This window comes from Magnolia sinica, chromosome 1, assembly GCF_029962835.1.
Source record: "Magnolia sinica isolate HGM2019 chromosome 1, MsV1, whole genome shotgun sequence".
NCBI lineage: Eukaryota > Viridiplantae > Streptophyta > Magnoliopsida > Magnoliales > Magnoliaceae > Magnolia > Magnolia sinica.
In genome coordinates this window covers 134,893,262-134,920,866 of record NC_080573.1, presented here as the reverse complement: position 1 = coordinate 134,920,866, position 27,605 = coordinate 134,893,262, and the positions used below count along the sequence as shown (strand labels likewise).

Genomic DNA, 27,605 nt, shown 5'->3' with positions numbered 1-27,605 from the left:
AGAATAAGTGGATCAATCTGATTTTTGCACCATGAACTTTTCATGCAGCCAACCATTTTAACGGGTTGGATGTTGTGCATAGTTGATAAATTGATACATATGCACTAGTTACAAGATAACTTTATTGTCCAACTAGTGTGTGAGACTTCGTCAATGGTGTAAATCCTAATATACATACCTCTTCTAGCTGCACGGGGCCTCAGCATCCATCGTTTCATTGCGTTGCTAATTCATGAAAGGTTGCATGGATTGAAGCCGATCAATGTCCGCAAAAAGATCCACATAAATTGCAGTCACAACAACCATTTTGATTATACAATACTCTTTTAAGTTTCAGGCCTAATGCAGATTAAAATACAATATAATGATAAAAGCATGTAGCCGGATCCTAATATCCTAATAATGAGAACTAAAAATTGGCATGGGTAATAAAAGAAATGGAAGAAATGGAAAAGGACAAACAATCTCAGCTCGGTGGACAAGCAGCTTCTACAGAAGAAGAGAGATTGATGAGTCCCACATGAAGCCCTTGGCATGTGCGAGTTCGCGCCCTACCATGTAGATGGCCTAGCCCAACAACTGGCCGTCAACTCATATATCTGGGCAGATTTTGAACCTGAACCACACTAGTGAGTTCAACATGCAGATTTTTGGGGCAGGTCAACTGTCTAAATGGCAGGCCCAGAAGATGCAACACTTCAATATATCACACATACCAGGTCCAGAAGATGCAAGGCCTAAGCAAAGGCCTGCCAAGTTATAAATTAGAAGGGTGTCTAGCAACTGAAGGTGTAGTAATTACGGAGAGGACATCTGTAACAGAAGCCATGGCACTAAGGGCTACTTTCAAAACATCCTGTGAGCAGCCGGGTTTCACAATACTTCTCACCTGAGGGGAAAAAAAAAAGGAAAGAAGTATTACAAGATAACCAAACACACACACAAGAGAGAGAGAGAGAGAGAGAGAGAGAGAGGCATGCCATTCATCATCCACTATGCGATTTTGTTTCCCCCTTTCTGATCCAGATGAAATAAAATAAAGAAAAAACCTTTTTGGATTCACTGTTTACAATAGGAACAACGAAGGACCTCTTCGAGATACTCCTGCAGCTTCTTTATCCGGCCTATATAGTCCTGATCTTCAACACACAGGGTGACAGACTTGGCATCTGAACCTGAGCCATCAAATTGAAGAGGCCCAGGGTTTCTGTACATGTCATCCATCAAAAACTTCATTGCATTTTCTCTCAGTAACCTGGAACCAAAAGCCCAAACGGTTCACAACAGCCACAAGGATTACATGCAGTAACCCAGTTCAACCACCCTTTATATATATATATATATATATATATATATATAAAAGCAAGTAGTCAAGCAAAAAGATGCATTTCATGCATAGAAGACAATAGGAAAACAACTTGTTAGTTCCATCATCCATGTACCTCTTATAATCTTTCAGCAAAGAGGTCTCTTGGGATCATTTCATTTCCATATGGTGTATAGTGTACAAAACAAGGACCATTGTTACCTAAAAAAGAAATCTCTGCCATCCAAGTCCAAGTTATTATTATTTTTTTCCTTTATTTTTTATTGAGGCAGCAGCAAATATCAGGATTTTACAAACTGGCCAGAATTTCTCTCTAATTGAACATATCTGTTTACAATGGGAATCTATCCCAATAATCCTTCGAAGGTAGGCTCCAGTCATACGATAACAGAGTTCAAACTTCAAAACTCAACTAAGAGAAGATCAATAGCCTTTGCAACCAGTTCATGGATCCAAGTAAACAAATAACAAAAACACCTCTCATTCTTTTCGACAAAATAAAAACATTAGCAAGGCATTGAAAAAATAAAGAGAGGGGGGGAGTGATCTTCCTGCATGTACTATTCAGGGGTTTTTATAAACAAAGGCAGGAGTCCTCAAAAACATTCAATTGAAGGGGACCTGTAAAATGAAAACTATAACCAAGGTCTCAAAAAACTAGAAACTTAGATCTATTACCACCTTTTTAACTTTCATCTCATTCCATAACTATTAGGCGTCTTAGAAATAATCCAGCTGGGTTGACAGAAAGTGAGGGAAAAAAATGACCTGCTCATCTTTCTGCAGCCTGCATGGTCCTTTCCCAGACAAAAACAATCAATTCAGCTGACTTTAAAGGAGACGATTGAATCGGAAACAGCAGTTACAACCAGGATTGGTCCCAGCTGCTGATGGCTGACCAGATAATATCCCAAACCCCTCTGTCTGTGTGCATGCGCACGCCCATGTGTGTGTGTGCGTGTGTAAGAGAGAGAGAGAGAGAGAGAAGGACAAAGAGTTGTTAGGAAATTTCAAAAAAAAAAAAAAAAAGAGAAGAAAAGAAAAGAAAAAATATCAAAGTGGAATATAACAGATAGGGAGAAATGTCCAATATTAGTTTATAGGTGGAGCTATTTCCAATTTCTCAGCGAATCTGGTACAGGTCTGCTCCAAGTTTAAATGATTTAGGGGACCTCTATACAGATTCACTTCTATTCATTTGTAAGAATCCTGGTTTTGAGAAAGACTTGAGCAAGAAACTGCAGAAAGTCATGGCAGTAGGAACATACTCATATGCCTTGCCTTTCAAATCAATAGCAGCAGGATGAATAGCAGGTTTTCCAATCAAGGTCCCAGGACCTCGCAACCATTGCTTTACAGTCATCATTGCCTGATAACAATCACCATAAGATGTTAGTCATTTTGTCATCAATTGCACATAATATCAATAAAAGGACCGCTATCTCAGGCCTCAGGGGCTCAGCTTCGCTTCTTTGTAGCTTGATTTGGTTCCTGTTTAAATATATAAAAAAATTGTTATCTTTCAAAAAAAAAAAAAATCAATAAAAGGACCCCCAATTTGCTTCATCTGTGTAGAGCCAGTAATGATCGGAAACAATTTTTTCAAGGAATTTAAAAAAAAAAAAAAAAAAAAAAAAAAAACAATATTGATAACACGAAAAACCAAGAAGACCCTGCTCGAGTCTTTTTCTAGTGCAAGAAGAAACTGATTTCAATATCACATGAAGTTTATTGTGCTGCCTAGTTCAGAACAGGAAACAATGAATAAAATTTGGCTGCAGCAATGATAACTAATGACAGTTTAGATTCTAATTTTAAAAAGGAATGGATATCCCACTGTTATAGGAGCAGCACCGCAACGCCATTTGTTCAGAGGATTTTTCAGGTTGGTTACAGTTGCCATGTAACCATTCAAACCGGCTGCCAGAATGTGATAGCAGATATGCCCCAGAACCTGCATGAATGTGATTCTTTATTACACATAGGTCATCAATATAACTGAACCACAAGAAGCTACTTTTCATGCACACATACATAGGCATAGTCACAGTCAAATTTCGACGGTAAAGAACCACGAGCCTGATAGCCAAAGAAGTGGCAGATAGCATTGAACTTCTTTCCTTTATATGTTCCCTCTTTCTGCACAGATCCTCAAACATATGCATACACGAGTAGTTTACAGAAAAAGAGTCCTGAAATGTGGTAAAGACCTACCATTCGCTTGTTCATTTCTGTCTCTACAAGCTGCGCTAGAAGTTTCTCCGTCTCAATCTGGTCAAGAGATCATGAAGCAAAGAAGAAAACACTGTATGCAATAAGTATCCAACACTAAGTTAACTGTGTCAGAGACTCGACATCAATTTAACAAGGACTGTTTTGAAAAGTATCTAAGAATGAAGAAAACACTGTATGCCAGACATACGTCAACACTCATGTTGGACATGCTGACAGCCTGAAACAGCTTTTTGTAGGTAAGTTTTCCCATCAATTACTTGATCTGGGCTTTTTACGTGGTAGAGTATGCCTTTTGAAATGTTTGTACAGACATGATATCATCTCAGGTGATTTGAAATCATGTCCGAAACCAAAATAAGCATCCACATCAAAGTTTATGGGTCATCACAAGTTTCACAATTTACCAGTACCTAAATATCAAGTCTTCTTACCTGCGATAACTGGGCAGAGTCATCTGATTCAGGGTGAAGGAGCAACTGCATCATGAAAAACTTTCTTTTAAGACATGCAACTTTGAGCAGCTAGGAATAAATCAGCAGAAAATAGGAAAAAGAAAGTAATCATGGTTGCTCTCAATCAACATTAATATGGTAGATTAGTATAACCTGTCGCTTGATGAAGGGTGGCAAAAATTCAAACAAGGCTGACGCCCAAGGTGACAGATGTGCAGAAATATTATCAACAGAAACACCTTGGCCATGCAGGCCATGAATTTCCTAGGACATTACAAAACCAAACCATCAATGACAATAGGAATGCTCCGCCTTCAATTATATTGAAACAAAATTAAGAGAACAAGCTATCAGGATCAAATGCCCCTGAAGACATGGTCATCAGAAAGGAGGGAAAAAAACATGTAAGAATGCAATTTATTTAAACCGCATGAACTACCTGCAAGAGAGCATATACTTCAGGAATACTTTCAATAAGCCCCTCAGGCAGAAGGATCACCCCATGGTACTTGTCTACTCCAGATCATACTGTACATAAGTAAAGACTAAAGTAATCACTGATGAACAGAACAGCAAATCGATTCCTGACCTTGTTCTGCCCTAGCTTGAACTGCATCGCAAACTTGCTTTGTCAAATCAAAAAGAGTAAGCTTTGATGCAGCCACCTCCTCTCCAAGGATGACCTGACAATGAATAACCATCAGTCATGTGCGGTTTATAAAGCACATCAAATAATGCATGTAAAAAAAAAAAAAAAAGGTAATGTCATATTAAAAAAGAAAAAAGAAAAAAGAACCAACCATATTTGGATGTGATTGGAGAGCGCACTCTAAAGCAACATGAGATGCCTTCCGACCCATAAGCCGGATGAAATAATAGTACTGGATAAAAGATATCATTAGTCTGTAAAAGGTTTCACAGAGATAGAAGTCCAGAAAATGCATTCACTGAACATGTTGTTAACAAGATAGTTGCATTAGGCAGCTAATTCAAAATACTAATTATCTACAGAGAAAATTAGACATCCAAAATCATCTTAATTGGTTCACAAGACATTGAGAAGATGAAGAACTTGGTTCGTATACCATGAAACTCCACTTTTTGGCATTAAAAGAATCATTTGATCAGAATCATCCACAATCTTCCTTCAGGGAGGCCAAAAATTGTAAGGCAGCAAAACTGGGAGCTATGACAAATTCATCATTCCTAAAATATACCTCCAGATCTAACACTGATTCAAGAATAAAGTAGCATGCATACGATACAAAAAGATGACCATGATATTTGTAAGTTCTCTTCCTAGTCTACCTATTTGTCACTGTGTGTTAACAACTATGCCATTGTGTGTTAACAACTATTGTCCATGTATTTTATTTCAACCTAAAGTTATAAGCAGACAAAACTATGGATAGAGAACTAAATAATCAGCCAGTAGCCTCATATGAAAGAGTGTCAATTATATCAATTAAGACAATTACCTTCTCTGCAGAGAGCGCATCTGTGCAGACATTGCTAATGAGCTGGGAATTCACCTAAAGACAAGAAACATGAAAACAAGTTTCAATATCTGAGAGTATAAACAAATAAATTGTATATGGTGTTGAAACAATTCAGTTAAAAGAAAGATAAATCAAATCTGCCTCCAGACTTGTGAATAACTACCAAGAATTAGTACACATATGGTTCCAAAATATAATCCTACTGTTGACTAGAAATGCTATACTAACGAGGGACCAAGGAGTACATAGCCAATAATCAGCATAAAATAGTTCATCTTCTAGATAATATTTGAGAAACAACAGAACATATAACCATTCTTCAATGAAACATGTAAGCAAGCACTGAATCTTTCATAAGAAACAATCTACCATCCGATGCAAGATCTGAGGATAAGCTCTCATCCATATTTTACATTTAGGCATCTACATAACAATGAAGTTCCAATTTCACCCTGTTAACGGAAGTGGATACAGCCTACCTAGCTTTTATTCTCTTATTATCTTTTGTAAATGTTAATTAGGATATGTTAGGTATTTTTCTTTTGTTAATTAACAGATATAATTGTCATATTAGATATGTTTAGTTATAAAAAGGGAGAGGAGGGACCAACTTAATAAAGGCTTTCCTCCTCTTTTCTCTTCTCCTCTTTTCCTTTTCTTCTTTCATATGCTACAGTGCTTTTCTTTTCTTTTTGTTGTGTCCTGTCTCTGTAATGGCCTGTGCCTGAGAAGGGGATGAAATGTTCATGATCATCGCCTCTCGCACGATGTGTGAACGTGTAGGCTGATTGCCTTCTTCGTGATCATCAACCCCCGTGACCGGTTGGAATGTGTGGGCTGGCTATTCTCTTCAAGTGTGGTGTGCATACCGTGTGAAGCATACAAGTTCACTGTTCGTTGGTCACGAAAGGTCGACCCGTGTTTGTATAAGCTTGTGGTATATATTCTAGTTCCTTGTCCCAAATAGAAGTGAGAAGTGATTTGAGAACTGGATTCATAAATCCATATGATTCTTTAGAGGTCCAAATAACCTCCATTAAATTAGATGGAATAATTGCAAAGGGAAAATTGAAATACTTGACCGCGGAGAAACCTGACGATAGTTTTATTACATATAAACAATGGATCTAGGAGAATACTCAAATTATGACATGGTTGTGGAATAGTATGGAATCATTCATTAGTTCTAACATAATGTTTTAAGATACCGCAAAATTCGAATAACTAAATCCATGTGAGGTACCCTCGAAGAGCTCATAAAGTGGCTTACCACACTCACAGCATAAGATATGCCTGGCCGATTAATGGTTAAAGAGATAAGTTTACCCACTAGTCTTCTATACCTCCCTGGGTATTCGAATACATCTACTTGATCACCAACAAGTTTCTGATTCAAACCCATTGGCGTATAACCAGCTTAGGTTCCAAGTTTCCTACTCCATGGATCATTGACTTTGGATCATTTGACCATATGACAGATGAATCTAGTGTGTTTTCCTCCATTAATACATCATTAATGGGTTCATCTGTCACTCTGACAGATGGTACTCAATCTAGAGTATGTAGAATGGGTATTATTCATATTAGTTTTTCCTATTCATTATCATATGCCCTTTACGTTCCTAAATTTCCCTTCAATCTCTTATTTGTTAACAAACTCACCAAATGTCTTAACTGCTTTGTGACCTTCTATTCCTCACCTTGTGTTTTCAAGATCTAAAGACGAAGAAAAAGATTAGCAGAGGATATAAACATGATGGGTTATATTATCTTGATCGTAACATTATTGGTGTAGTAATACAGAAGAACATCTCTCCTTACCAGTAGCATTGCCGTCTCGATCATCCATCCTTAAAATTCTTAAACGTGTTATTCCCTACTAGTCATATGGGTCAAGTCTAGAGTGTGAAGTGTGTGAGTTGAATAAACATCATCATGCTACTTTTCCACCACGTGTGGAAAAGCATAGTTTAATACCTTTTTATTTAGTTCGTTCAAATATTTAGGGACCGGTTAAAATCTCTAGTAGGTCTAGGTACAAGTATATGTTACATTTGTTGATGATTTCTTGTGAATGAGTTAGGCTTATTTAATGAAAGACAAATCCGAACTACTATCTATTTTTAAAACTTTTCGCATGGAAGCACAAAATCAATTGAATTAAAAAATATCCATGTTTCGTTCTGATAATGCCAAGAAATATATGTCACAAGCCTTTAGCCAATATTTTTCTAAAATATGAATCCTTTATCAAACATCGTCTGCTCATAGTCTACAACAAAATGGTGTTGCAAAATAGAAAAATCGTCACGTACTTGAGGTGACTCGTGCTCTATTACTCGATATGACTATTTCCAAAAGTTTTTAAAGTGGTGCATTGCTCACAGTATATTTTCTGGTATATCAGATGCCATCAACTGTTTTAATGGGTCAGTCACCTCATCAAATTTTACTTCCAAATACTCCATTGTTTTCTTTGCGCTCCAAACTTTTTGGATGTGCATGCATTGTTCATTGGTTAGAATCAAGCCATGAAAAATTAGATCCTAGAGCCATTAAATGTCTTTTTCTTGTATACTCCCGAACACAGAGATTATCATTGTTATAGTCCTCTTCGAAAACAATGTGTGCGGATGTTACAGTTTCAAGTCCACTCCGTTCTTCTTAAAAAACAGTAAATCTCTTGATGTGGAAGTTGTGCCCGTATCTCTTGCAGTTGAAGACGATATAATCAAGTCTGCTCCCTCTGTTGATTCCATCATTCTCATTGTGTCTTTACTAGAAGTCTACTCACAACGAAAACGTACAGATGACCCCAAGGAAACTTGGGCATTTATTACTTGGACCATATTTGCGATTTATTTACATACTAGAACAAATCAGAGTTTACAAGGTGTGAATTCGGCAATTGTGGCTTCCATGGGATTTCTTATAATTTGGTTATGCTATTTTGGGGTCAATCTATTAGGAATGAGACTACATAGTTATGGTTCTTTCACATTAACATCTAATTGAAAACCATGGCGATCCATTCACAATATCTTCTTCCGAGCCTAATAATCCAGATATGTTTAATGTTCCTATTGCCTTGAGAAAAGGTAAGCATGCTTATACTAATCATCATATTGACAAATATATCTCCTTTCAATGATTGTTTCCCACTTTCCGTAGATTGGCTTTATCCTTCTCCTCAAACTTTATTCCAAGTTATACCATGAAGCATTGTTACATAGGGAGTAAAAGCAAGCAATGGAAGAGGAAATGGCTGATATTTATCAGTAACACTTCGGAGCTCACCAGCCCACCTTCCAGAATATGTGTCGTTGGTTGTCGATAGGTTTACACTATTAAATTACATCCTAACGGAGTGATTGAATGTTTGAAGGCTTGCATGGTTGCTAAGAAATATACTCAAACCCATGGTGTTGATTATACCGAAACCTTTTCTTTTGTTGCCAAGATGAATTCCATTCGTGTTATGCTTTTCATGGCAGTTAACCATGATTGCCCCCTCTTCCAATTGGATATCAAAAATACCTTTATGGTGATCTCATAGAGGGGGTCTAATTGGAGCAACCACCTGGATTTGTTGCTCAAGGGCAATCAAACAAAGTGTGCAAGCTAAAGGAGGCAATCTATGGGCTGAAGCAATCACCATGTGCATGGTTTGACAAATTCAGTAAATTTGTGTTGAATTGTGGATTTGTTCGAAGCCATGCAGATCATTTTGTCTTTGTTCAGAAAGGAACCATAGATCTTATTGTGTTAGTAGTATATGTTGATCATTTGTTGTTATAGAAAGTGCCAGTAAGGGGATTAAGGAGCTTAAAGAAGTATCTTCAGAGACATTTTCTCACAAAAGATCTCGATCAACTTCGATCTCTTCTTGGTATAGGAGTGGCCAGATCAAAGGAATTCTCAACGGAAATACGTTCTGGATTTGCTCATGGAGACGGGCCTTCTTGGTACTAAGCATGTTAATACACCAATGGATTTGAATCACAAACTTGTTGGTGATCAAGGAGATGTATTCGAAAACCTAAGGAGGTATAGAAGAATAGTGGGTAAATTCATCTATTTAACCATAACTCAGAAAAACATACCTCATGCTGTAAGTGTGGTGAGACAGTTTATGAATTCTCCAAGAGTACCTCACATGGATGCAGCTACTCGAATTTTGTGCCGTCTTAAAAAAGCACCAGGTCAGGGAATTCTATACAAACGGAACAATCATCTTCAGATCATGGGATACTCTAATGCAGACTGGGCAATTTCTTTAGCAAATAGGCAATCTACTAGTGGGTACTGAATGTTTGTAGGGGGAAATCTGAGTACATGGAAGAGTAAAAAGCGGAGTTTTGTAGACCAATCAAGTGCGGAAGCATAATATAGAGTAATGGCTCATACTACGTGTGAGTTAATGTGGCTCAAGAAATTATTACATGAGACAGCATTTGCAGTGAATCTACCTATGCGGTTGCTTTGTGATAATCAGGCAGCATACCATATAACAAACAATCCAATCTATCATGAGAAGACTAAACATATTAAAGTTTATTGTCAATTCATACATGAGAAGGTCTCCGGTGGTGAAATTTCTATGTTGTATATCTGGTCTCAGGATTAATTTGTTGATGTATTCACCAAGGCTCTTGGTCATACCCAGTCAACATGCAAATTCTCCAAGCTTGGCATTGACAACACCTATGCTCCAGTTTGAGGGGGAGTGTTAACAGCATCTAGGCCCACCTAGCTCTTATTTTCTTATTATCTTTTGTTTATGTAAATTAGGATATGTTAGGTATCATTGCTTTTGTTACTTAACATATATAATTGTCATATTGGATTTGCTTAATTATAAAAACAGAGAGAGGAGAAGGTCCAACTTAAATAAGGGTTTTCCTCTTCTACTCTTCTCCTCTTTTTCTTTTCTTTCATGTGTACAATATTGTGCTATAGTACCCAGCAGATTGGCCTACACATCAAAATCTTTTATCAATAATCCAGGTTGTCAAAAAACAAAGAACAAACAATTGGCAACAAAGAGAGAAGTGGAGATTAAAGGTGTCCGCTTTTTTGTTACACATTTAAAAACGTTTGCAATGAGAACAGAAACATAACTTCTGTAGCATGGTATACAGTGAATACCTTACCAACATATGTTTTGATATACTGATCATCTTATTGAATCCTTACTAACATACATGCTCAAGGGTTCTGATGAATACCTTGCATACAGTATCAAAACCCACATCAGTTTCAACAAACTGATTCTTCAGATCTCCATTCAAAGTAGCAGGAACTCCAACAACCTGCAAGTCACAAATGAAGTGGTTCTCTAGATATCAGAATGGTGTCTCACTAAGTACACTTCTCCTTTTCAATTAAAGGAAGCTTTTAGTGAAACAATACGAGACAAATACTCTAACATATGCTTATTCCTGACAGAAACTTGGCTAGTATTTCATTATATAAAGAATGAACGGGCACTTCAGACTATTAAGCATTAAATAATTGATTTATTTTTTAAAATGTGTAAGATTGACAAGAACATGACTAGTCTAACTCTGCAAAGCAAATTCATTAATGAATTATCAGCTTGAGAAATTGAAATGTTTAAGTACCTTCGTTGGACAATTTGATACTGCAAACGTCTCTGCAAGCTGAGCAGCATCTGTGTTGGACATGACACCTTCAAAAAGAATTATTCAAATGGTAAGAAACTCTGACATAACAATCACATATGATTGAATACATGAAGAAACAAATGATACTACCTCCAACAATGACAAGTCCATCTAACTTCAATGCTTTGCATGTAGTTGATGCGGCGTTGACTTGCTCGGTTGTTCTTATTTGATCTTTTGTCCGGCCTAGCATATCGTAACCACCTTCACATGCATAAAACATACTAATATAAAGATTTTAATGGCTAACATGAAAGATATTGATATGAAGTGGGTAAAGGAAGTAGTGATCCATCTTTATCTCATTCCAGTGCATTAAAGGGCAGACTCCGGGAATCATTCCCACTGGTAAATTGCTAATTAAAAAATTCTCAAGATTTTTGTTAAGCATTGTTTCTAGAAAAATCAATCACGGAAGAACCAATGGAACTGTAAATGCATCATTGATTTGCACTAGACAAAGTTAACATTACAAGTATATAAGAATTTTGCACAGGCAACATTAGGGCTTTCATCCACCTTTCCGAGAAGCTAGAAACAACTTCAAGGCCAGCATCATAAAGATTTACACATCGTACAGGTAAAGTCAAACTAATAGTTACCCTGATTTTTGTAAGTAGCAAGAACATCGTCTGTAATTTCCAGAGTTCTCTGAGCAAATAAACCTTCCGTGCCACCTGTAGACAGATAGGAAAACATCAGCTCCAGTGAATTCTTTTCATAATTTCATCTAACTAATAGAAGGCAAAAGGAGTGTCACAAAACAGTAGAGAGCATTTAAAAGATACCCTCACTGAGAATTTCACAACTCAAGAGGATTTTTGTGATGGACAACCTCAGTTTTTATATCTGTGGGTTTTTTTTTTTTTCCGATAAATTGTTATCATGTGCAGCCCATTTGGAAACAGTTAGGAGTGGTGCAAATCCATAACCTGGCCCCATCCACAAGTAAATCCACTGATAGCAATCACAAAAGACACAAACTGTAGAAACAACTAATAAAGAGGTGATGACCAAGTAATAAAGCAAGCAAAATAATAAATGGGCAGCAACATTAAGAGAACAGGTTATGAACTAATTGGAAAAGGTATGATCAACCAAAAATAAATAATTTCAAACTGCTTAGTGGTACAAACAAGAAAGGATGGAAGAAATTTGAGCTCGAAAATCAAATACTAGGGATAAAAAGAAATCAGGTTTTTGCATATTCCTACATCAAAAATAGCTAATTTGCAAATACCCTTATAAAAAATTGCTATTTGCAAATAAACAAATCATTAATTTAATGTTACTACAAATACACACATTTCCATTAATTTCTCACTACTTTTGTCAACAACAACTAGAAAATGATGAAATTGCCCATATTTGTATATGAAAGAATGCCCTCTTAATTTATAAATATTGACAAACCTCATTAATAAAAGATATTGTATACATCCAGTCGGGCCCAACAGATGGACAATTTGGATTGCACGGGTGTGCCGAGCACAGATAATTCCCCTAAACCTTGAGGGAGAAAAAAAAAATACTTAAAACATCTTCAATTCTTCTTTTCCTCATCCTTTATTCTTCTCTTTTGCTATTCTTCTTCTTTGTTATTCTCCATTGTGAAGTATGGAGAGGGAGGGAGAACAGGAGAGAGGAAATCAGGAGAATGAGAGAGAGGAGATGGAAAGAATGGGAATAGTTGGGCTAGCATCTATTTTTATTTTTTAATTTTTTAAGGCTGAGAGAGAATGCTACCTTTTAGAAAGGGGCATTTTCATCATTTTAAAGAAACACGTCCCAAAAGCTAATTGTTGTTAATGAAAAATGGGTGTTTGCAACAATAACATATTAATAGTGTTTATGTAACACCCCAAACTTTTCAATACCCGAGTATTGAAAGTTCTCAAGTGTTACCATGAAATTTAACTTATTATGTACATGTGTACGATACCAATCTAGCTATCCTAACTTTACATTCATTCCCCAACACGAATCTAACCGTTGAGAGTAATCTTCATTCATAAATCAAGCCATCTAACCGTTGATTTTTATACCCAAGTATTCTCACTTATCCATCATAACCAACCGTTCAGTCAACAATTCACCGCTAGGTAAAGATATCTGAACGTCCACTCTAAGGAACTTACAGTCTTACACATATGAACAAGTCATACGAATCTAACGGTGTACATGTTCTACCCCTTAACCGCTCCAAAAACCCACTTGTGTTCATCCATTTACAAAACTGATCGTACAATCACCTAGATACATGATTAAAATAACAACCATCAAGTTTTTCTATTCTTAACATGTCATCTGACCATTCATTATGTTGGTTGATATATATACACTCCCTTAATTAATTTGGTGAATAATTCTTTATTTATAATGATTTAGATATAAGTTCTTTTGTAAGAATTACTTAGAAACGTGCTTATAACCATGTAGAACCATTAGATTTTTCAAAACTCTCATATCAGCAATAATTACGAAAATGTCATTAACCTAGACCCCTAAATTCTAGATCACATGGTTCCTACGATCCGTTTGACGTAAAATTTTATATCATGCCTATGTAACATAAATTAACCATACGTGTCAAATTTCGGCCCTTAGATCATTATAAAAGTGACTCTATTGACAAATCAGCCCCTTAACCGTTGATTTTGGTGTCCATCGAGTGAAGAAACCTCGTGGGTAGTCGTAGTAGGATATTTTCCTTCATATGAACGACTTGGATTGTCCATAAAATGGACAAAGTGTGAAATATAAAGACCCAACTTTGATAGGCTTTTCCTTAGGCGCGAAATTATCATATCAAGGCCTACCAACTCCTTATAAATTTGGATCTTCCGATTTAACCATTTCCTTCCGTCCATCGCAACTCAAATTTGGACCATACTTTAGTCTCATATGACTACGAGGTTATACAAAATTAAAGCCCCGATCTATGATCCAAATTTAGGCTTTTCCCACCATCGAACAACCATCACATTTTGTCCAACCGTTTGTCTATCCTGACTACACATTGCCCCCAAAGTTAGGCCCTGATCATTAAGTGTGGCCTATTAATTGATATCAAGTTCGTTTTGGCACCTGTTATGAGAATTTTCAAGATAGGTCAATCTAAATTTTGGATAACCAAGAAAATCATATACCCCGGCCCTATTCGACAAACCTGACACAATGGACGAATTAGATTTAAAGAAAGATCATCAGAAAATGTAAAATTAGAGAAACCCATCCAAGTGAGATGTGAAACACGCCCCCTCTCACACGCCCACTACCTTTTAAAAAGGGGGCGTGCGTTCCCCTCTCCACTCACACACCTACCTCTCAAACGTCCAAGGAGAGAGAGAGAAAGAGAGAGAAAAAAAAAAAAGAAAAGGAAAGAAAGAGATAGAAAGAGAAGGAGAAGGAGAAGCCTAGACGTCCATCATCCGTTTCCTTCTCCAAACATCTGGTATCTCCCTTTTGCTCAAGCGATGTTGTGATTCATGTAGAAGTTTTCCTACATAGATATCTACCTAGGATTTAGATCTAAGGCTAAGGTGAGGGATTCCTTTAAGCTTATATTAATTTGAATTGGTATGATTTATTATGTTCCCTCACATGCTTTGAATCCTCCCTGCAAATATTTAATTTACCACCACCAATTATTTATTCTTTGGGAATAATGATTAAGGTGTGACATTAATTATACATGACCTTTTTGAATTTATGTGAGGGATTTCTTTTAAGCTTACCTTGATTTAAGATGAATTATCCTGCCTTTATGTACTTCGTTATCATGCTACTATGATTCTTTTCCTGCAATTATTTAATCTACCGCCAACAATTGTCTGCCCTTTGGGAATTATGATATGATGTTAATTACGAGTGATCTTTATTATTTTTATGTAAGGCGATGGATACAAGCCTTGCCCTTGCCTTTACCAATTTTGTTGAGTTAGCCCTTACTACTCTTCTCTTTATTGGGTTGGCCATTGCCACTCTTCTCTTTGTTGAGTTGGCCATTACTACTCTCCTCTTTATTGAGTTGGCCATTGCCACTCTCCTCTCTGTTAAGTTAGTCGTTGCTACTCTCCTCCTGATTTTGTTAGCCTTATGCTATCAACCTTTATGGCTTGGGCATATGTCTTGGAATTCTAAAACCCTCAAGATTCAAATTATCTCGCTATTAATGCAAGTGATGTGTTAGAGGTGTTACAACTAGTGATTCAAATATTTATCATGGACGTAATGCATTACAAGTAGCGACCCTCTTGGTCGGCACGTAATCCTGTGAGATGGTTGACGTGGTGCACAATCGATGGAAGTAAATCGTCATACGTGTTACATCACTTTTCGGGATTGAACGTTGCAAATAGTCGCTTCATGAACACGTCGTGTTACGTAAATCCCCTAACTACGTTGTTGTGTCGCCTTAAGATATTCACATAAATCTACATTAACGTTGGACACGCCGGCGAATCTCCGTAGTTATGGGATGCGGGGTGAGTTGGGTTTTCTATGAATTATATTCCACATTATGATGATCACTACATATGATAAGCCGCACATACTTTGCTAGGCATGCATTCATGTAAATTGGCTGTGCATACTCATACCTCTTGTAGTGGTGGAGTACGAGACGTAACAGAACCTTTACATTACTTTTATGAATCTCTTGAATTATTGTTAATCTTAAAGGGTAACCATCACTATAAGTAGGGCATTGACCCTCTCCAACCGTACAAATGATGCAGGTGATGTACAGACTAAAGACTTAGAGGACCATCTCCCTATAGAAGATGATACAGCATGAATAAGAAAATAGTTTTATGATTTAGTTTTATATTTTCGTTGCAAACTCGATAATGTAATAAGCTCCCATTTAGAGGGCATTTGATAATTTGTTGAATTTTTTTACTCTAATGAAATAATAAATACAGTCGATTTTATTCTCGTAAATGGTTACCTTTATAAATATCATCTAGATGTGATCTAAATGAAAAATAAAATAAAATAGGTGCGATTTTTAAAGCATCCAATTTATTCAATTATTAACACCCGGTTTTCTCAGGTACGAGTATAAACTCTGGTCATGAAAATTCGGGATGCTACAGTTTATTTGTAAAGTGAAAATTTTAATGTGGGTATATGCAAATACCCTTTTTTTTAAAGGTTAATGGGAACTTTATTAAAGGCCCGCTTGCAAACAAGCAGGAAAAGAATACAACGAGGGAAAAACGAAAAACAACTTACAGCCCTACAAGAGACTTCACAAAATCTAAGTCAGCTTTTAGGCCACAAGCCCATTCAATGATATTCACTTTTATGGACAGCTATAGAGCTTCAACCGATCCCATAGAATCCCAGAAATACCCTATTATTGACATTGGCTTTTACAAAAACCCCAACTAAATTTAATAGCTAAGAAAAGTACTACTAAATGTAACTGATAAGAAATTCTTACCAACAAATCCAAGCAAAGTACTGTTGGGGTTGTGACTTTTAAGAGCATTGTGTAAACCCCAAATGACATTATGCCCACCTGGGGATTGCCTCCCGCAGAAGACCACTCCTACCCTGCAACCAGTATATGATAGTGCAAGTTTACCCACAATTCTCGATCAAAGAATATCAACAAATCATATGTCCAAGTTATCGTGTTTTTATGCTGAATAAATCCTAGAATGGAAGTGTTATATCACATGCTGAATGTGCGCATACTGGAAATTAAACGTCTAAAAATATAACGGTAAAGAAAGCATATCTCATTAAGAGGATTGCCATTTCTTTTTATTTATCAATAATGATTGTCACCAGGATTAAGATGGAAAAATCCCCATGCAAAGAATCATCTTCAAAAATGAGATGTAAAAACATGTACTTGCACGTTGTAAAAACATATGGGTTTAAATAGCCAATGGACATCATAAGAAAGCTCTAAAGATGACAGAAGTTACTGATTTCAGACAGTCACTGATTTCCAAGTAATCATGTTTCTGTTCTAATGGTCTACTCTATAGTTACCTGAATAGCAGTTCAACCCAGTGTTCGAAATATCGGTATCGCGCAATGTATCGCAACCTTGGGATACGGATACGTATCAGTTATCACATGAGATATATCGTTTGTATCGCGTAATTTATCGCACTTTTTGGGAAACATGGGGAAACATCGGCAAAATGGTTGAATTTTTAATGAAACTTCAGGGATTATTTTAAAAGACCTTAATACACACTTTTAAATCATAAAATCTAAAACAAGAAGTGCACGTAATAAATTTCCTTTGTATAGGGTCCTAAGTTATGCATTATCTGATTGAACTAAGGTAACTATATTCAAATATGATGCATGACATTTATAAATGTATAAAGATATGTATGAAAACATAACTAATGCATTCAAAAGCAAAAGATATAGTAGAAATTAGAAAACATACCTATCAATGATGTATGTATTCAATATCTACCCTGTCCATCCGTTTTTCCATATCATTTTAGGACATTATCCAAAAAATGAAGTAGATCCAATAATCAAGGGGACCATACCATAAGAAACAATGGTGATTGACCATTAGCGGGCCACAAAAGTTTTGGATCAAGCTAATAATTGTTTTTTCACTTCATTCAAACTTATGTGGACTACGCTAGTGAAAACAGTTGGAATTGATGCTACCGTCAAAAACTTCTTGGAGCCACAAAAGGCTCTGATCAATTAATGCTACCGTCGAAAACAATAGGGCCCACTTCGATGCATGCACGGCGTATCCGTATCGTCCATTTGTTTTGTAACCTGATTTTAGGGATTGGCCTAAAAAATGAGACATAAATTTTAGGTAGATGTGGACCACTCCACACAAAATAGTGGTAATTGACCACTAAATATTTTATGGGCCACAATTTATTTTTTTTGGATCAAGCTGATATTTGTTTTTTCCTTTCATCCAAGTCCGTGTGAACTTATCAACAGGCTGGATGGTAACAGTGGACCTTAGAAAGTTTTCAATGGTGGGGGATCAATGACCACTATTTCTTATAGTGTGATTCACTTGAAACTTGTATCTGTTTCATTTTTGGGACCATGCCATAAAATAAGCAGTCCAAACAAATGGACGACATTGATATGCAATACATACATCAAGGTGGGCCCTAAAAGTTTACTCACGTACGCAATTTGTTTGGTCAAATCCAAGCAACCAACAACTTGAATGGGACCGTGACCATGGGGCTACCTCGACATAAGATGGTGTATCAACAATGTCGATTCATTTTAACATATCATTTTAGGGCATGGGCCAAAAAATAAGGCAGATCCAAATCTGAGGTGGACCACACCACACAAAATAGTGGTCATTGAATGACCACCATTAAACTTTTTTGGAGCTACAAAATTTTTAGATCAAGCTAATATTTATGCTTTCCCATCCAGGTTTGTCAAACCTTATGAATGGATTGGATGACAAATAAACATCAAGGGTGGGCCCTAGGAAGCTTCAATGATGGACATCATTGCCACCACGGTTTCTGTGGTGTCACTGGTGTGGTACACTTGAGCTTTACATGTCTCCTTTTTGGGCTCATGCCCTAAAATGACCTATGAAAATGAATGGACGGTATGGATGGGCTAGTGTACCACACACCAATGACCTGGCTAGTGTGGGTACGTGTCGTGCGAAGATGAGTGACGCTAGTCGAGCTCGAGTTGTACAAACAGTTCAAAGGATATCAAAGTTACATAGGCTCCAAAATAATGTATTTATTATATCCACACCGTTCATCCATTTGGAGATATCATTTTAGATCATGAGCCCAAAAATGAGTCATATCCAAAGCTCACGTGGACCACACCACAAATAGCAGCAGGATAATGATTCTCACCATAAAACCATTCGTAGGGCCCACCATAATGTTTATTTTCCAAACAATCTATTCATGAGGTCACACAGACCTGGATGAAGAGGAATTTCAGTGTGGTCCACTTGATCTTTGGATTTATCTTATGTTTTGGCTCAAGCTATACAATGAGCTCGCCAAATGGACGAACGGTTTGGATATAACATGTACCTCATGATGGGACCCACAGAACTTGGTGATGTCAACACACCATCCAAGTCAGTGGTGTGTGGCACACCAACCCATCTGCTTCCCGTAATAAGGGCTCGAGGCTCTTTTTTTTCGTAGGAGAGAGGGTTCCGACGGTCTGAAACCCTGAAATCTCTCCCAGATCTATCATTTGCCCAAGGATTTCTTCGGATTTCTCCGGATTTCGCGATTTCTCTGAATTTCGACGGATTTCGTCCAGGTCTCTCCCAAATAAGAGACTTTGTTGCTTCGATTCGAATGGCCCTTCAAATACAGCTTTCGATCAGGGAGATCTCCTCTACAGGTACCGAAATCTACCTGTTGAAAGTTTTTCTTTTTCCTTTTCTTTTTTTTTTTCATTTTTTTCGGATAATGATGTTGTCCCAATGTCCCCGAGTTGTAGTATCGTTGATATCGCACGATATCGAACGATATTTGGTGATATTATGCTATATTTATCAATATATCGATCGATACAAAATATTTTGTAAATTTTTTCAATTTTTTAGAATCTTCTTGAGGGTTTCGTACCGCTGGACTGCAATACCGATAATATCGGCCGATATATCGGCTGATAAAATCGATATTTCAAACACTGGTTCAACCAATTCAAGTTCGAATTCATAGTACACAGTTCGATGCATTTCAAAATTCCCCATTTTGTTGGGGTAGGCTCATTTAGTTCGTTTTTCAATTTATCCAATTCGCAGTTTGGAATCATTTTGTTTGATGAACCATACGATGCTCTAAGTTCAAGGAAGGCAGAGCATGAACCAGTTGGTGGAATGAGGCATGCGTCAGTCCTGAGTATGGGACGGTTGCAACTTGAATTTTAAAGATATTTAAGGTCATCATTTCAATATGATTTTTGGGTTATGGCCCATTTGCAATGGACATGATGAATTGAATGGTTAGGATAAGTGTACATGTGTCATGTGTGCAAAATCACACTGGTTATACACATGATTACAGATGATACCTTCACAAAACACAAACAGTGAATCATCATTCGTCTTCTGTTGTGTAGAGGAAAATCGTTAGTAATATGATTGACTGTAATGGCACTTAGAAATCGCATGGGTGGAATAAAATTATTTTTTGTTAAACCTTCCAAATTACGGATCGCAGATTAGATGTATGATGTACCAAAAATTATGCTTATCTGATTATCTGACAATCAGATGGGCGGACATATATTGGACAGTTGAAAATGAAAAATATCTAATGGTCGTATTTCAACAAACAGGAGCCCATGAATCAGAGGTTAGGATTGTTCAAATGATATGATTTTTGGATCATTATTCAACTACAGCAATTTCCTCAATCTAGTCGGTTTAATATGAGTTAATGCCTGCGATGTACATAATTTTTTAGTGCCTGCATATAATGTATCATATGCTGCCTGAGCATCAAATGACTCCCTTTTGTTGAAGTTCTTTTGCACAGAAAAGCTTTGATACTGGAACATTGGAATTGCTGATACGCAGGCATAAGAAATTGCATACGTGACATATAGATAAATTAAATTAAACTATCCAAATGATGGGGTTCAACTTTGATGTTGTTGTCAAAAAATAGATATATTATATTTTCTAACTAGATAATTCATAGACATTTAATGGATGGTTAAAATGAAAAACATTCAAGAGTCCAAATTCAACAAACAAATGCCCCTTAATCAAAGCCTAGTTTCTCTTAATCAATCTGAATTTGGATGATAAATTATCTACAGATGGTATAAAAATTTAGATGGTTTAATTTGAGTTAATATATGACACCTGTACAATTTGTGAGTGACAGCATATAAACCATCACATTCTGCTCAAGTATCAACTATCAAGTATCTCCCCAATTCCTCTATGGGGAGATGAAATCGTAGGTAGCGTTTCTTTGGGTTTTTTTTTTTCCTGCACCTCCCTAACAGATGAACCAACTGAAAACTCCAACCACTAAACAACAGTTGATGATTGATGCTTATATCATTTTGGTTTTCGCCACCACCACCACCACCAGCACCATTGCATCTCCTTCTTCAATGGAATGTGGAATCAATTTGGGACTGAGATTGAATTGAATATCAAGATCGAACTTGGCTGAATTGGGTTGATTCAGTCCGTTGATTTGGGGCAAATCAAACTGCAAATTTGTTCAATCAAACCAGTTCACAGTTCGAGACACGTTCAAGCGAACTAGATAACTGTGGTGTGATCAATCATTCAAGGACTGAACTGAATCAACTAAAAACATTAAAGAAAACATCATAACATGGCATGGAACATTCTTTTTTGAAGGGTAACAATGCATACAGCATGGAAATCAAATTTGCAGCAAAAGCATTTCAAATGTAAGCAGTGAGTTTTAGAGCAACCACAAGAGTGTAAAAGGTTCCGCCTTCTTTTCATAATATGGAGATGACTCTGTGAAAAGAAACTTAGAAATATAAACACAAGAAGAATGGTAAGAACATTCTTGGACAGATATGTACCTGACCACTGGATGTTCGGTTATGATGTGAGCATAAGGGACTTTGGCATTCGTCCTCAGAAAGTGAGCCAAAGGCTGGCCGTACGTGTGGGGGAAGGATCGGCTGATTGTGTGAACACCAGAAAGATCAGAAGTAGTGGTAGCATCACCGAATTCTACTGTCACTGTTGTCCCCTGTTTTTTGTGAAATTCTAAGATAGTGAGCTTGATGAAATATGCATTGTCAGCAGCATACAGTGATAGCTATTTTAGCAAAAAGTGCTTAAACAAAAAGGCCTCACTAGCAACAAAAGAATGTCTATTCATTATGGATTGACTGGCATTACATACACAACACAAAATGCATAAGCGTGAACCGATAGAAATTAAAGGCGAGAAAAGACGGCATAAATAGGGAGAGTTTTATTAAGGAATTCCAGAACAGGTTGAGACTTAGCACACATTTGAATGCTACCTTTGTCACTCATTCCGAAAATCATTGGGGCAAAGGAGATAATAGACTTTAATCCGATTAGTCCCTTAAGTGGAAGTTGTAAGATATTGGCAAAGAACTTATCAATCAGGCTCCAGCAACTCATGCGTCATGTAATTTCACCATTTCAAGGCCTTTTGTAAAGGAGTGTCAAATTTTAGGTGGGATTTTCTGGCAATTGAATGTATTGACTCTTGAGTTAAGAGTGTCATTTTCTTAATTTTTCGGTATTGAAACAAAAAGGGTGGCATTGACGGGCTTCTATGGAAAATGCTTACGACCATGTCACTGGAAATTCCTTCTTGTATTCTTTGAGTAGAATGGAGTTTGGGAGGAAAAGGGTCGGTTATGGATTGGATAAAGGAATGCATCTCCACAGCATCCTCTATTTTGGTAAATGGTTCCCCTATTGGTAATTGAGCTTGAGAGGTACGCACCAAGGAGACCCTCTTGCCCCGTTTTATTTTTTATAGTGATTGAAAAATCTAAGTTTACTGTTGTGCAATCCTCTAATCTCAGTCTAGTTGAAGGCTTCAATGTGGGTAATCCCAGAATTACCATATCTCACCTTGAGTGCACACTACACTCATTATGTGTGAGGCAAATCTCGAGCAAGTGAAGAATTGAAAGGCATTCTTTTTTGCTTTGAGTGATATCAAAGCTCACAGTAAACATTCATAAAAGCGCCAAGACCTGAGGAAAATCATCTCTTAACAGATTGAATGGGATGTAAGAAAAATCGTGACCTTTTAAGAATTGGCACCCTGCCTAGAGGTCATCCAAGGAGTTTGTTTTGGGAACCAGTCATGGAAAGAATGGAAAAGAAGCTAGCTATATGGATTGCAGAAGAGAAGGTATGGGCACGATCACCCACATTAAATCTATTGTAGCTAACCTTCTAGTCTATTCACCATCTCTTTTCATAATGATGCCATCTGTGGCCGGCAAAATGGAGCGGATTCAAGGGAATTTCTTACAGAAAGGCGATTCAGCTTATATCCTAAAGAGGGATGATGTTCAAAAAGATAAGAGAAGTGGGCCCTGGGTATGGTGAAATTCACAACAAAAAAAAAAAAAAAAAACCCCTTTCTCAAAGTGGTGGTGGCAGTTTGATGAGGAGAGATATGCTATACCTGGGGAGATGCTGAATGAAAAATACAGCATTAAGGAAAAGGGTTGGTTTCTTGAGAGGAGTGGGTTCTGAGGTGGATTGTGTTAAAGTTGATTAGGATAATCTTACTTAGATTAGGATCCTTATTTGTTAAGATGCGCATTTATTAAAATATCTACAGATTCCATTTCTTCTATATATTTTCCTCATTATTAGTGAAATAAACAAGTCAGTTTCCACAATGTAGCCTTTTATGGTTTAACATGGTCTCTCTCTCTCTCTCTCTCTCTCTCTCTCTCTCTCTCTCTCTCTCTCTCTCTCTCTCTCTCTCTCTACACCCACTGCATCAATCAAAATCTGCATCGATCGCACCGAATCAGTCAACACCCAACGATCTAAACGTTTTTGTTTGTCACTGAATTGGACTCCACCATTTGATTGTCCCGGCACCCCCTTTCCCGTTACCATCACCGCCTTCCAGCGACCCAACATGCACATCCTCTTCCTCACTGTTGCATTGCAACCCCACCTATTTTGGCATTCATCCCATGCCACCATTGCTATCAATGCTCCAATAGTCGTAAACCCATCTCGCAAGTCGCAACCTCCATAGCTGGTACCACCATTGTGCTCGTCTGAGATTTGCTCGCCATAATGCTATCCGATTTCCAACCTTTTCTGGAATCTGTTTTCAGCAGTAGCAAACATCAAAATCCCCATCTTCTCCGACGCCTTCACCGGATCCGACGAATCAACACCGCGATCATCAATTCGTTTGCTATTCAAACCCACTAGCAACTCCAAATCCACCACTGTTGGCCATCAGAATCCACTTTCATTGATGTTACACCAGCTACGCCTTCCGGAACCCATAATCCAGTCAGATTTGTTCCTTGACAGCAGCATCCAAATCCGAACCCTCCATTGTCTGGGTCAACTGCTTGATTCCAATGGCCGCCCCGAAACCAACCCAAACTCACATATTCAAACCTGTTACAGAGAGATGAAGAAGGCTTATTCAAACCCCTTCACCTTTCCTCTTTTAATTTTGTTAGTTTTTCCTGTTGGTGCTCCACAAGTGCACCAAATTAGTTGCACCTTCGGAGTTTGCATCCCTAGTGTAACACATGAGTTGAAGCTGAATCCTCAGAATTTGTTGCCACCACCTTCTGTGTACATCTTATTCGATGATTTATCTTCCTCGTACAAGACTTCTGACAAGATGTGCTTTTTGTGTGTGTGGGCTTATGAACTGAACTCATTTTTGTGCTGGCCATATGGACCGGACTCATTTTTGTGCTGAACATTTTGGATCGGACCTATGTTTTTTCTTTGCTGATGGAACATCTAGAGCCACGGAAAGAGAATGGTCAAACTCTAGACCATCAGAAGTGTGTATCCACTAAAAGAGCAATTGGTGACATCCGAGCCACCAAGAGTGCCATTACTCGTTCGTTAGATGTTGGAAGTGCCAATGGTTCGTATTATAGAAGTCATCAAAATTGCCTGCTTACTTTATGCTACTCGTCGCCTCATGTTATTCGTCATTTGCCTCAGGCTACTCGTTGTTTCCTCACCACGTTACAGTTGAATTTTTCTTTTTGTTTTTGAATAAATATTCTCTGCACCTTTCAAACTCTAGTCGCTCCTTTCAGAGCACTTTGAATTTAAAGGGGATGTTAGAGTATATTAGGATAATCTTACTCAGATTAGGACATTTCCTTATTTGTAAGGATGTGTATCTGTTAAGATTTCCCCAGATCTTCTCCCATCTCTCCATATATTCTCTTCATTGTTAGTGAACAAGTTACAGTTTCCACAGTGTAGTCTTGTGGTTTAAGATATTAGACAGCAATTAGTTTGCAAAATCAATGGCATGTCGAGAAGCAGTAGATAGCAAGATGGAATTTTATTGAGAGATGGAACAAGATTTCATATTTGTTGTTGCTTGTTGACAAGCTTTTTCCTAATAAAATTCAGTTATGTTCACTCACACATACACAACCAAAAAAAGAAAAGAAAAAAGAGTGCAGAATTCAAGCTTCTTCAATGCCCAAAAGGTACAGGATTCATGGATTCTCTTAATAGGATGCATTAAGAACCATAACAAACATGGATCGATTTATATCTTCTTCTTTTTTATTCTTTTTGTCTATTTATTGAATTGAAGAGATGGGTTTTGGATGACGGCAAATTATGTGTCCTTGAGGGCCAGTTTGGACTGAAATTCTGGCATATAAAGATTCCCAAATAAGGCGGGCCCCACTCGCTGTTTTGCATTAAGAGACCAAAAAAGAATGTCTTGCATTTTTTTCTCCATTTCACAAGCCGGAAATCAAGACATTACAATATTGGGTTTCTTGCAGCAAAACAACAAACACGGTCTGAGATGGTGCTGCAAGCCCAACAAAACTACAAAAGTTCAAACTTCGTTTTCCCTTTTTGGGCCAGAGAAATTTGCATTGTTAATAATTGAAATGTCCCATTTGTTCTTCCTGTGTATTGTCAGTGTACCTTCCACCCATCCAACACAAACAGCACGGCTCAAACAGACATCACCAAAACTGCATTCCATAGAATAAATGAACTTCCAGGCGCATACAAAAAATGTAATTTTAGTCATCAAAGTCAATGAAAACATCCAACTTGAAGTCATGTATGCTTCAACTGCGAGCTTATTGCAGCAAGCTGAATCAGATCCCCGGAAAAACACTTTCAAGCAGCAGCGGCAGCAGCAACAATCAAAATCCTATCTCAAAAACCATTCGGAACTTGAACACAAACACAATCCAACACATTTCTCTTACTTACAGTAGATTGAACATCAGAGTCAAGCATTCATCTTTAAATAAAAGTCAAAACCCACAGAGAAAATTCAAGAAAGGATCTCGAAAGGAAACGGGTAAATGGAGAGAGAGAGAGAGAGAGAGAGAGAGAGAGAGAGAGAGAGAGACCTGAAGGCAGGGAGGAAGCTCGGGCTGGTAGAGAGAGCGATGCTTCTGCAGATCCGAGAGCTCTCTGGGGAAGCCGAAATCAGCTATCATGCTTTCTCGAGTCTCTTCACTACTCTCTGCTCCGCTTCTACTCTCTTCACTACTCTCCGCTTCTCCTCTCCACTGAATCACTGAATCATACGAGGGAAATGATATAATTGAGAATTGACTCCATACAACCGCGAGTACGCAGAACTTATCGTCCAGCCTCGTCTTTTCCCGCAAACATTTCATTCGTGTACAACATCTGTTCCATGAAAATGGTACGCCACACCAGGAATATCACTTTACACGAAAATTGGGCCTGCTCTCTCATCTGATGTGGCCATAGAACGTAGTTTGTCCATTGATTCAAATTCTGTGGCCCGGATGATGGGATTACCAGATCGATTTTTATGACAGGTGATCTTCGTGGCCTGGATTACTGTTTTGATGGTAGGGATTTCTATATAAGTGGAGCGGTGGTAGGAATATGTGGCTGGACGACTAGTCACTGTACTCCAGTTGCATGTGATCCGTACTCCTCTGACAAAGCTGTATCTGCGGTAGTAATGTGATAGAACCATCGTCTGCCGTCCATGTGTAAATTCAGGACCTTCCATCTGGAGGGATCTGGAAACGGATCGGCTACTCCCCCTGCAACCGGCCAATGGCTGATGGTCGGTGTTCTGTGGGGCCCACCATGATGTATGTGTTTCATCCATGCCATCCATCTATTTTTCTATATCATTTTATGCTATGATACCAAAAATGAGATATATCCCAATCTCAAGTAGACCACATTACAGGAAACATTGTTGAATGAACGCTGACCATTAAAAACTTTTTGGGGCTATAAAAGTTTTGCATCAAGTTTATCTTTGTTTTTTCCCTTCATCTGGGTCTGTATGACCTAATCAACATATTGGATGTCAAATAAACAGTACAGTCGGCCTTAGGAGGATTTTAATGGTGGATATCCAATTACTATTGTTTTCCTGTGGTGTGGTCCACCTGATATTTATAATGCTCTAATATTTTTGATCAAGCCTAAAATGATCTTTAAAAATGGATGAACGGAATGGATAAAACAAATACTTCATGGTGGGGCCCACAGATCACCGACCAGCAGCCACTGGGCTGGTGGCAGGGGGAGTAGCGAATCCGTTTCCGAGCGATCTACCTCCCAAAATACGGAACCGGCATTGGTGGATTCGGACGAGGTTTGCCCGTCTCCAGCTGGGAACGGGCAGGAGCTTTGAGTGGCCACCGTGGGTCTTATCCACACCGTCCATCCATTTTA

The 27,605-nt window shown here is 37.8% G+C and overlaps 1 protein-coding gene across 1 annotated transcript; it reads right to left on the bottom strand.

The window, feature by feature from the left end:
- Positions 1–229: 229 nt before the first annotated feature.
- Positions 230–26,414, bottom strand: LOC131218937 (pyrophosphate--fructose 6-phosphate 1-phosphotransferase subunit alpha-like). Its single transcript, XM_058213829.1, has 19 exons — positions 26,285–26,414; positions 21,749–21,921; positions 16,650–16,762; positions 11,803–11,877; positions 11,291–11,404; positions 11,138–11,205; positions 10,742–10,825; positions 5,493–5,546; positions 4,815–4,895; positions 4,604–4,697; positions 4,454–4,527; positions 4,168–4,278; positions 3,994–4,038; positions 3,542–3,598; positions 3,362–3,466; positions 3,165–3,281; positions 2,596–2,696; positions 1,090–1,255; positions 230–889 (listed from the first exon to the last, which is right to left on the bottom strand). The coding sequence occupies exons 1-19, from the start codon at positions 26,372–26,374 to the stop codon at positions 758–760; spliced, it is 1,854 nt and encodes a 617-aa protein (XP_058069812.1). The 5' UTR covers positions 26,375–26,414; the 3' UTR covers positions 230–757.
- Between the last annotated feature and the right edge of the window lie 1,191 nt (positions 26,415–27,605).

What these genes read in the sequence shown, in the direction of transcription:
- LOC131218937 (XM_058213829.1), bottom strand. Translation starts at nt 26,374, where the DNA reads ATGATAGCTGATTTCGGCTTCCCCAGAGAGCTCTCGGATCTGCAGAAG. An exon ending in TGGACTTGTCATTGTTGGAG is followed by an intron (nt 11,206 to 11,290) that starts GTAGTATCATTT and finishes TTCTTTTTGAAG; the next exon opens with GTGTCATGTCCAACACAGAT. An exon ending in TCCAATCACATCCAAATATG is followed by an intron (nt 4,698 to 4,814) that starts GTTGGTTCTTTT and finishes ATTCATTGTCAG; the next exon opens with GTCATCCTTGGAGAGGAGGT.